General features: G+C 32.7%; 1 protein-coding gene across 1 annotated transcript; it reads left to right on the top strand.

Moving 5' to 3' along the window:
- The first annotated feature begins 6,539 nt into the window (after window positions 1-6,539).
- LOC106651249 lies at window positions 6,540-8,784 on the top strand. The gene is made up of 2 exons (XM_023462534.1): window positions 6,540-7,709; window positions 8,091-8,784. The coding sequence occupies exons 1-2, from the start codon at window positions 6,647-6,649 to the stop codon at window positions 8,771-8,773; spliced, it is 1,746 nt and encodes a 581-aa protein (XP_023318302.1). The 5' UTR covers window positions 6,540-6,646; the 3' UTR covers window positions 8,774-8,784.
- The last annotated feature ends 3,551 nt before the right edge of the window (window positions 8,785-12,335 follow it).

The following is a 12,335-nucleotide window of genomic DNA, read 5'->3' as shown; positions in this document are numbered from 1 at the left end:
ATCTATACCTTTTACAAAAGAGTCTATTGTAACTTTAAAAATTCATTGTTATGAAAAATGAGGTTCCCATGCTGACTATAAGCCCTAAGAATGATAACAATATATTGATTCACCCAATATTAGAAATAAATATTCTTACATACACTGTAACGGTTTCGAACATACGTCTGATTTGCACAAAATTCATAAGCTTTGTTTAATGTCCAATGGATGAATTAAAAAACGTCACAGAATTAGAAGAGTTCTTTTCTGAACACGGATATTGGATTTTAATAACACTTAAATTGATCTTTTGGTGGCCTTATAGTAATTACAGAATTAATTTTTTTGGAAGAATTTGGTTTTATGCAAGTATAAACGTAGTAATGTTTGCAACGGTAATATTTTTTTATTATACAACAAATTGTACCGGTGTTCTTTTACTGATAATAAATATTATTAAGTTCGCCTCCCTTTACCAAGAAATCCAAAAACCATTAGAAATTAACTCATTTATTTTAACCGAAATATTATTTCAACTATCTGTATGGATGGCGACAATGTTTGAACACACAATGGGAGTTTTATATCGTCAAAATGTAAGTGTTTATTGCTCCGATTAATAATAATCGAGTAACATTGAATATTCATTCTATATATAAGCTTTGTGATTGCCTGCATACAATCGTGAATTTAAGCAAAATAGGGGAAAATTCAATGGAAAATGATTTATGGTTAAAATCGTTGAAAACTGGTTACCATTATTCCTGCATAATATTTTGTAAGTTATACATTATTTTCTAGAAGTTTCATTCGATGAATAATAAATAACTTTGATTTAGGTTTAATTTTTGCTGGTGTTTCCAGCTTCATATACTTTCCAATTTTTTTGAATTATGCAACTCGTAATACATTAAAACCGATTACACTTGCCAAGTATTCTGACAATGATGACATCTACTTCGGTTATATTTTTATCTTCGAAGTTGTTTTAGCGAGTTTTTATACAATTTTCATGGGGACTTTAGCATGTTCTTACATATTTTTTAGCTATACTGGATTTCAACACATAAAGTAATTGAATTCCATTTTTGTCATATCTTTTCAACTCTGTTACGAACAATCATCATATTTAAACTATTGCTTAGAAAAAGAATGGAGGGTCTGAAATTGTATAACCAGCGCAATTACAATTTAGAATTACTAAACGATGAAACTGAAACCAGAGTAATTGAAATTATTAAAACTCACAAAAAATGTATCAAGTTGAGTATTTATTGAATAATACATTTTGAACTCTATTATAATTTATAAAAGATAATTAAAATATATTTTAGATTATTCGTTGTCGCCGATCAATTTTGCCGACCAATAATGTTAATTATCTTACTTCATGTGTTAATTGCATTTACTATACTTGGATTTATGGTAATATCTAAATATCTTCTATTGAATTTCATAATATTTGAGAAACAAATTCGATAATTGATAGTAAACTCGCCATTAGTATGACAATTAGAGGCCTTAAATTTATATCACCTAATGTTTTACAAAATAAAACTCTCATCTTTTTTTTGTTCACATGAATACATTTTTTTTTAAAGCAAATGTTAATCTAAAGAGCTATGACATTTTTTATAAATATATTACTTTTAGATGGTGACTCAGTTTAAAAAGGGAGATACCATGGAAACAGCAATAATGGCCATTGGTTTCGTATCATGTATTTTCACTTTAGCTATTGTTTGTTTTCCAAGTCAATTATTGATTGACTCTAGTGAAGCAGTCGGACTTTCCTGGTATAAGATAACCCATAAATAATAATTTTAACTTTTTTCCTAATATATTATTGTAACAGTTACGGCAGCGAATGGTATCAGTTGAAACCAAAAACCAGATTAATTTTTCTCATGACTATGAAAAGAACGTTGAAGCCTTGTGGTTGGGTCGCTGGCCCTGGCATCCTCTTAAATTTTGAAACAGTTGCAATAGTAAGATTTATAATGTTCATATTTAATTAGTCATATTAATTAATGATTTGTTAAACCGTTAAGGTCATGAAAACAGGAATTTCTTATATAACGACAATGATATCTCTCTACTCGTAAAAACCGAATAAAACAGAGCGAAATATGAAAGTTTGAAAGTTACTACATACTACTTATTATATACCAATTAATGTTACTTGTAATTTACATAAACAAATATTTCACAATCTTACGTTATTTTGAAAAATTATTTAATGTCCAAACCAAAAAGCAAATACATCACAAGATCATTTTTCATTTGTAAAAATATGAATTCATCAATGTTCAAATAAGTGTCAATACTTTTGATTGGAAATAATTATTTCTCGTACCTATCAATTCGTGTTTTGATTGTTTGTTCGAATTGTTGCTCTCATACGATATCTGTAAGAGGTTCATGCATGTACGACACAGTCACAATTTTACATTCGCGAATACACATTTATAATACGCGAAGATGTACTTTCGGTACGTAATAGATTAGAATCGAACAATCACTCGACATTTTTTATCGACGATTGCCGTTATTCAATCTTCCCTTTGCTTATCAATCTAAATATTATGTATCTAAAATAATCAGGTCAAGATTTTCTACTCTCATACTTCATTATTAGAATTGAAGATGAAAACATGTTTATATTTCAGTTGACGTAGGAAAGGTTAGAAATAGGTCATAATAAAATGTATAACAATTGAATTGATCTTCATAAAAATGAAAGTCTTTTTATATTATAACGTGGCATATTTGTGTAATTGATTTCATTGCATTCAACGCTACAGATAAATCTCACATCACATAAGGTTTGATACAATTATGTAAATCTATGATGTGCTTTTTTAGCAGATTCTTGTACCCAAATGATTTGTGGCAATTCTCACATTGACATGACTTGATTTTGTCATTGAACGTCATTTGAATTATAATTTCGGAAAAAAATTTTCTCTCGTTCCGGCATCGAGGAGGAAAAAAATGATCGATTCTCATCCATAGAATAATCGCAATTATAATTTGTGCTAATTAATTAATAAAGATTCATTTGCCGTCTCATATTATTCGAGACTATTGCTTTTATTATTGTCTCGATGATCAGTGAGAACAAATTTTGTTAATTCTCGCAGTAAGAACTCAAGAAGTTGGAGATTTTATTGAATGCTTTCAAAGTGAAATTATTTTAGGCCCGTTTTGGGTAGACCGTAAATGATAAATAGAAACATAGAAAAATTTGGTTTACATTCATTTTATGTCTGTTTTGAATGTTTTAAATTTCCAGCTACGTTTGATTAATGTATTTGACTAGGCTTATATACGATTATTATACAAGTTACTGAAGCGCCGACATTTACCCTATCTAAGATGACTCTGCGATCGTGCAAGATATTTAAACGTTAAACGTAAATGTTAAATGATACAAATCAGGAAAATTGTTATTATCGGATAGATGTGTAAAAATAGATAAATCGGTACCTTAATGTAAACAATATGATTATGAACGATTTCGACATCGTCGCTTGTACAAATGAAATTAGTACGAATGTTGTCCTGAACAATGAAGCAAGCCGTAATAACAGAAGATAAATTTTATAATCAGTTTCCATAGTACTAATTAGTAGGATCCATCGTTCAATTCAAACACTAAAATGGATAAAAGTGAAAAGGAATCCTGGGAAGTTGTCTCAAAAAATAATTCAAGTGAAGATGTTGTTTCAGACAAGAAACTACATATTTGTGATATTTCCCAGGAGGCATTTGCACTGGAATCAAGTATGATAACACACCGAGACACAATTCACAATGAACGAAAAGATTACTCATGTGACAAGTGCGAAAAAAAATTTGAGTTTCGAAGTCATTTGAGCAGACACCAAATATCAGAGCACAAAAGCCGCAAAGATTTTCCATGCGACCAATGCGAGAAAAAATTTGTGAAACCATCGAGTTTATTTACGCACCAAAAATCAGTACACAAAGATTGCAAAGATTTCACGTGCAACAAGTGCGAGAGGAAATTTGAAAATAAATCAACTTTACTCAAGCACAAAAAAATATTCCACGAAGTTTTCAAAGATTACTTGTGTGAAAAGTGTGCGAAAAGATTTGGAAATAAACAGAGTTTACTCTTACACATAAAGGCAGTACACGAACGTCGCAAAGATTTTGCATGTAAAAATTTCGAGACAAATTTTGGAAGTAAATCTGATTTGTTAAAGCATCAAAAGACAGTACATGAGGGTCGCAGAGATTACGAATGCGACAAATGCGAGAAGAAATTCGGACAAAAATGGTATTTGCTCTTTCACCAAAAAACAGTCCACGAAGGTCGCAAAAATAACACATGCGAACATTGCGAGAAAAAATTTGGAAGTAAATCGGATTTGTTTAAGCACCAAAAGACAATACACGAGGGTCGCAGAGATTACGAATGCGACAAATGTGAGAAGAAATTCGGCCAAAAATGGTATTTGTTCTTTCACCAAAAAGCAGTCCACGAAGGTCGCAAAGATTACGCATGCGAAAAATGCGATAAGAAATTTGGACTAAAATCGAATTTGATCAGACACCAAAAGATGGTTCACGATAATTGCAAAGATTATGCATGCGACAAGTGCGGAAAAAATTTTGGATCAAGACAGAATTTGCGTTTACATCAAAAGATAGTTCACGAAGGTCGCAAAAATTACATACGTGACGAGCACGAGAAAAAATTTGGAGATCAAAGCAATTTGATGAAGCTTCGAAAAACAGTTAACGGCGATCAGAAAGATTTTACATGTAACAAGTGTGAAAAGAAGTTTGTTCGAAAATCTCATTTGTTTCTCCACCAAAAGACAGTTCACGAAGGTCGCAAAGATTATGCATGCGACAAGTGCGAGAAGAAATTCGGACAAAAATCGCAATTGCTCTTTCACCAGAGGACAATACATGAAGGTCGCAAAGATTTTAAATGCGATAATTGTGACAAGAAATTTGCACGAAAGTTCACTATGCTTGTGCACCTAATAACAACACACGAAGATCGCAAAGATTTCGTATGCGACAAATGCCAGAAGAAATTTGGAGATCGAGCGAATTTGATAAAACACCAAGAAACAATGCACGAGGGTCGGAAAGATATTGTATGTGACAAATGCCAGAAGAAATTCGGATATAATTCGGACTTATTGAGACACAAAATGACAATTCACGAAGGTCGCAAAGATTATGCATGCGATAAGTGTGAAAAGAAATTTGGGATTCAAAGTAATTTGATCGTGCACCAAAAAACAGTCCACGAAGGTCGCAAAGATTATGAATGCGACAAGTGCGAGAAGAGATTTGGAATGAAACAACATTTATTATTCCATCATAAGTCAGTCCATGACGATTGGAAAGATTACGCATGTGATAAGTGTGAGAAAAAATTTGGGCTTCAACACAATTTAAGAAGACACCAAAAAAAAGTCCACGAAGTTTATTAAGATTTTACAGGCGACAAGTGCAAGAAAAAATCATGTACTGTATCAAACTTCAAGTTTTTTAAGATACTTATGTTATTAAGATAAACTTATGTAATAAATAAGATACAATTTCCACCAATAAATGCAATTGCTTAAAAACCAAAACAATACTCGCTTAATAACAAATTAACGTACTTAGTACCTTTTCATCAAGTCGAAAGTCAAAAGAAAATCTAACAATTTATTGACTCTCGAAATAATTTGGACCGGGTTCGACAAAATCTTATTTATATTTATTTAAAATAAAAGTAGATGATTTCATGTATGATATACCTGTATGTATGAAATAACTGTATGATAATCATGAGTTTCTCGTGAATTTATCTTTCATTTTATTGCTTTGCTTTGTTTTTGACACTGATTGTTTTTTAATTATAACGCTGAACATCGTAAACTTAAAAATCTTTCACATGCTTTGTAATCTCTCATCAGATGATCATTGCGACATTTAATAAATTTCGGAAAAATTCAAATTTTGAGTCTCTAAAACAGGCTCTGAACGTTCTAAAGAATTTTTGAAACATTTCTGACGTACCAAACATTCATCATATTAGATGTAAAAAAATTTTGACCGATTGAGTTGATAATGAATCAGCCATATGTATAATCAGAAAAACAGTATGAGTTAGCGGTTATAATGTCGTTATTATTTTTACATTAAAATTATTCAGTTTACATTCTGCGACAAAATTACACTTTCTCGAAATTTGTTAACGAAACGTAATCGAAAAATCGGTCTTAAATCATTCATCATATTAAAATGATTTTATGTTATATTACTCATTCATATTATTTCTCATGAGCCATGAAAAAGAAAAAAAAATTATTTCATTATAATTTTTGTATATTTTTTTACACCAATTTGAATTACGCGCTTTCAGTAGGTGCCAGATTTGAGAGCACTGGCCCGCCTCCATCTCAACTCCCAATATGTTGCGCTCACTTGCCTCTCTCGCGTCCAACACGTGGTCGGACGATGACACAAGTGATCGGCCGCTAACTTTCTCTCTCTCATTCGAGCGTTAGTGCGGTATAGTAGCATATTCACCACGTGATTGCAGTGTTCAGTATTTATTTTTCAGTGTGCAGTGCTAGATTCGATATTTTTCATCAAGGAAATTGATTTTCTAACCACTCAATTTAAAATGTCGTTAAATAATGACGATAGATCTTGCCTGCGAGAATTAAAAAAATATTTGAAAAGTTATAAAAAAATGCAAGATCGAGGCGAAGCATTTTACCTATTATTATCTCGTGAAGCGCGAGAGAATGGCCATTCAGAAGACAGACTTTTGTTGAAATATTTGTGGAAATCTAAACGCCTGTTTCCGAGTATCTTGGATAAAAGTTATTTCTTCTACAAAGCTTTAAACGAAGGCAGCATCGAAGAAATAAAACTGCTCAAAGAAATTAAGTTTAAAATACACAAATTTGTGTTAAAAGATGGAAAGTCTGCAGTTCATTACTTGGCTGATTTCATGTGGGGACAGGACTTTTATAATATAAAAAAAGAAAAAAAACTAAATCTCATGGAGTTTTTTTTGGAAAATTCACGTAAAAACTACCATGACAATCAAGGATATACGTACTTTCACGCAGCCTGCGTGACGGGCAAGAAGATGATAGTGCACAAATTATTAAGTCGTGGCATAGACATCAATCTCAATTCATACAAGTACTCGCCGTTGCACATAGCTGTCTGGTACAGACACGAAGATGTAGTAGAAATGTTATTAAAAAATGGAGCCAATCCAAACCAGCTAGATGTTGAACAGTCGACACCTTTGCATGCACTCTCGTGGGTACGTGTGTGCGAATGCGCAATCGACTTAAGATATTGCGATAAGAGAAAACCCGTTGAGAAGATAGTTCAAATGCTCGTTGAACATGGAGCGAATATCGAGATACGAAATCGTCATGGGGACACTGCTCTTCAAATGTCGGTCTCTCGTTTTAACGTAGATTTAACGCGGGCACTATTGAAATTCGGTGCGAGTCTAAGCAGTTTGAACGAAGACAGAATGTTCAGCTGGGAGTTCAAACGTATCGAATTGAAAAGCTATCCTCTGACTTTGAACATTATACAAATGCTACAATTATTGCAGTCAGCTGGCTACAAAATAGACTTGCTTACTAGGCTTAGGATGCTTAAATGTTGGATGAGAGTGAGAGGGAACGATACTGACCATCTTACCAGCATTTATTCAGGTAAGTCAATGCATTTTAACTGTAAAATATTAGGGTCTACCCACTCGGTGGAGCGAAATAAAAGGTTGATTCCAATGATTTTTTTTACGTGAACTAGAATCGTGAAAATTGATATCGAAAATATTACACTCAATGAATACACTCTCGAACTACATAAAAAATGATTTTTGATCATTGAAAAATTGACCAAATAGCAGATATATTTCGAAAAATTACAAGAAACAAAGCCATTTTTCAACGTTTCTGTACAACATTTTTTTAAAATTTTTGTATAAAAATTTTTTAAGTCTAGCTGGCTTAATCCTAATAATAGACCGAAAGGGTAGACCCCTCGAAATAGTTTTAATTTATAATGGTTAATTTATGTTTTCTTTCATTTAGATTTTAAAAATACAGAGGCCGATACAGAGGCCTATAACGAGGACGTTACCGTGGCCGATGCCGAGCAGATTGTGTATGGCTTATTTATTTATCGTAATTTCAATTTTTATATAGAACGAAAAGCTGAAAATTTCTTGCATGAACAATGCAAGATCCTCGTACCGAATCAGCCAGATTACTGGAACGAAATGCAACCTTTTCAATGCCGAATTGATATGTATGCGTCTGAAATTGCGAGAACAAAAGAGATTATGTTAACGGAAGACGTCTCACTCTATCAAGTTTGCCAAATGAATTACAGTAGGGGTTACTCAACATTGAAAAATATGAAGAATTGGAGTCTTCCATCAATGGATAAAATTTTGTGTACCGATATAAACATCATTGTAAAAAGACACTTGGCCAACATTTTCATAAGGCTGCATTTGGAATTATTTGCGGCTGATCTATTTATGACAGATTATTGCAAATTGAATCTACCTTATACAGTTTGTCGCGGAATTGCCGAGCACATGAGTGACAAGGATATACTGCGTTTGTGCGAGCAGACAACTGAAAAAAGTCTTGTACTTCCGTTGCCAACGCGAAGGAGCGAACATCTACATCTTAAGCGACCGCAGAAAAACGAAGATGGATCGCGATCGAGTCCGATCCAAAACCGGAAGAGATTACGTCGGCAGTGATTATCGCTCAGGACGACGACGAGGGCCAGAATCGAGCCGAGGTTGTTGCAGATCTCGATCACGATTCAAACCAATACGTTTTCAGGATTGGATAATTTTAAGTGGATATTGTTTTTATTCTTAATTTTTCTTAACGCTTAATAAAAAAAGTGAACCCATTCTATGAGCCTCTGGAATATTTATATGATTAACCTTGTTACAAACTTAACTATTTGAGTAGGATTTTTCCTCCTCTTTTCATTGCATTATTCAAAACTCCAAAATGTTGATTCTGTACTGAATTATAGCTATTTCCGTGAGCCTTTTTCCTATACTACACATTAGACCAGGTCGTTTTTGCAAAAATTTTTTGTATCGCCTGGGCTCATGGCTGAGCTAAAAGTTCAAGGTTTCAAATGAAAAAAACCGGGCTGCAGAAGTCAAAAAAGTGACCGGAACCGGTGTCGATAGGCTTTTGAAGTTTAAAAACGTGCTTCGGAAATTTAGCAAAATCGCTCTGAAAATGGCAATCATATGTTAGATTGCTAACATTGTTCAGAAGGTAAAATTTATGTCGACAAGACGTTTTCTTACGTATTTTTGTGTGTAGAATCGAATTCCCTAGTCAGTTTTGACCTAGGAGGACGATTTCATTGAAAAAAATGCACTTTTTCGATATCTTTATTCTGCGTAAAAAACAAAAAATCGTCTTGTAAACGTTTAAAAATGAACAGAAAAAATTTAGAAAATTTTTTGACACTGCTAAAATTTAGGATTTTTTATGACGAATCCAATGGTATAAATTAGTATACACTTTGAAATTATTTTAATGCAGAAAAATACATCTTTATCCCAAAAAACGACATTACGAAAAATTGAAAAATCGAAAAGTGTATTAGTTTCTTCCAGGAAATGGCTAAGTAGAATCAACTATGGAAAAAATTGCACAAAACTATCTGATAGGTTTTTTTCTCACCTTTCCAACGCCGGTTTCAGAAGTTAAAAATTCGCAAGATTCGCTGAGATACAGCGATTTTTGTACGATACGTTTTTTTAGCTTAAAACTCAATAATTCTGAGCTAACTACATTCATCGAAAAACAAGCTTTTTCGATTGTTGAATCTTAAGCTAAAAAAACGTATCGTACAAAAATCGCTGTATCTCAGCGAATCTTGCGAATTTTTAACTTCTGAAACCGGCGTTGGAAAGGTGAGAAAAAAACCTATCAGATAGTTTTGTGCAATTTTTTCCATAGTTGATTCTACTTAGCCATTTCCTGGAAGAAACTAATACACTTTTCGATTTTTCAATTTTTCGTAATGTCGTTTTTTGGGATAAAGATGTATTTTTCTGCATTAAAATAATTTCAAAGTGTATACTAATTTATACCATTGGATTCGTCATAAAAAATCCTAAATTTTAGCAGTGTCAAAAAATTTTCTAAATTTTTTCTGTTCATTTTTAAACGTTTACAAGACGATTTTTTGTTTTTTACGCAGAATAAAGATATCGAAAAAGTGCATTTTTTTCAATGAAATCGTCCTCCTAGGTCAAAACTGACTAGGGAATTCGATTCTACACACAAAAATACGTAAGAAAACGTCTTATCGACATTAATTTTACCTTCTGAACAATGTTAGCAATCTAATATATGATTGCCATTTTCAGAGCGATTTTGCTAAATTTCCGAAGCACGTTTTTAAACTTCAAAAGCCTATCGACACCGGTTCCGGTCACTTTTTTGACTTCTGCAGCCCGGCTTTTTTCATCTGAAACCTTGAACTTTTAGCTCAGCCATGAGCCCAGGCGATACAAAAAATTTTTGCAAAAACGACCCGGTCTACTACACATGTTAAATTTTTTTCTTTTGCGTTTTCTGGAAAGTCGTGTTTTTGGTCACCTGTCGTAATATTCAGAGTGTACCGATGGAGCTTTCTGCACCAGAGTCGCGTACACTTCTTCAGAACTCGAATGGACCGCGGGTGAAATGATTGAACTCATACGTGAGTCTCAAACAGTAATTTTATGACTTAAATTTAGGCAAAAATGAAAAAATAAGTGTGCTTAACTGTTCATGCAGAGCAATATGCGAGTTCCATTGTCTCACCTGTGATAGTAGTGTGATATGACCTCTAAAAATGCGATATATTTTACAAAATCAAAAACCCACAAGCCCCAGAAAATAGGCAACCCTATATTTACAAAATTAGGACGGAAAACGAAATATTTTGAATCCTGGGTCTGTCAAAATGAAGCTAAACCACATGGCCCCCGGTGCAACCGTCGAAGATTCAATGTTCTCACGCGCATTGATTCTGATTTTACTGCGAAAAAAATTTTTTACGTTATTGTTTACGTATTAGTAACTGCAATAATTGCACACTTATAAATAATTTATTAATGAGTATAATCAAAAACCCAGATCCTTCTCCCAACGTTTCAATTGTCAACGATGCAATTAAGATGAGATGACTCGCTGGCGATAGAAAACTATTCCTTATGTATTACAAACTATACTTTTAATTTAAAACTTATTATTTATTGCTCTGTGATAAGCTCGAAAACGAGATTTTGAACCAGACCTCGTAGGACAATTTGGTTTATATATTTTGAAGCGTAGTGTAGTAATTCGGTAGCAAGGTAATCTTACACGAAATTCTAGAAAATCTCTAAGTTTTTAAGGAGTTTCGTATATGCATTAAGGGGGGGTATGGTCCTGACCTCGAAAAATTTTGATATTTTTTTTATTGTTTTATTTGATTGTTTATACTTTCAAGAGTATTCTGTGAAAATTTCAGCCAAATCTGAGCACAATTGACGAAAATATTGAACTTTTAATTCGATTACTATATGCCATCTGTGGCATTTCACGTCAATTCATTTTGTTCAGAAAATTCGTTATAAATGAAAAAATTTTCGGAAAAATCGAAGTATCTCTACGTCAGTACCTGCTCAAAGGGTTTATAAAGAACTGTGCAAATTTTCAAAAGGATCGGTTGAATACTTTTTGAGTGACGTTCCTCACCGATTCGAAAAATCTTGACGTATAATGTTGTATCTTTGATGCAACGATTGCGATTCCTCGAAATGACATTTTTCAAATCGGTGAGGAACGTCACTCAAAAAGTATTCAACCGATCCTTTTGAAAATTTGCACAGTTCTTTATAAACCCTTTGAGCAGGTACTGACATCGAGATATTTCGATTTTTCCGAAAATTTTTTTGTTTATAACAACTTTTTCGAAAAAAAAGGTCGATTTTTCATGTCTGGACGCAATTTTAACGTTTTTTTCAACTTCAAAATTACGTCAAAATTCGAAAAATCACTATAATTAAAAAAACTCTACGTCAGTACCTGATAAAACACATAAACTAATGAGGTAATTTTGCATTTTTCGATTCAGATGATTCTGTGAAAAGTTACGTTCCTCACCAGAATTTTCACGACTTTTCAGTAGGTTTGTTCTCAAAGGTCCAAAAATGAAAATTTTTTTATGAAATTTTCACAAAATACTCTTGAAGTCATGTACTTTCACATGTACATTGAAGAAATAATTTTTTTTTTTTTTTACTTGAAAAAAAA

Source organism: Trichogramma pretiosum, unplaced genomic scaffold (assembly GCF_000599845.2).
Source record: "Trichogramma pretiosum strain Unisexual culture from Peru unplaced genomic scaffold, Tpre_2.0 scaffold147, whole genome shotgun sequence".
Classification (NCBI taxonomy): domain Eukaryota; kingdom Metazoa; phylum Arthropoda; class Insecta; order Hymenoptera; family Trichogrammatidae; genus Trichogramma; species Trichogramma pretiosum.
The sequence above is the reverse complement of the archived record's forward strand: the minus strand, read 5'-3'. Positions and strand labels throughout refer to the sequence as shown.

Coding starts and splice junctions, on each gene's coding strand:
- LOC106651249 (XM_023462534.1), top strand. CDS start 6,647: ATGTCGTTAAATAATGACGATAGATCTTGCCTGCGAGAATTAAAAAAA. Junction 7,710..8,090: donor TCTTACCAGCATTTATTCAG/GTAAGTCAATGC, acceptor TCTTTCATTTAG/ATTTTAAAAATACAGAGGCC.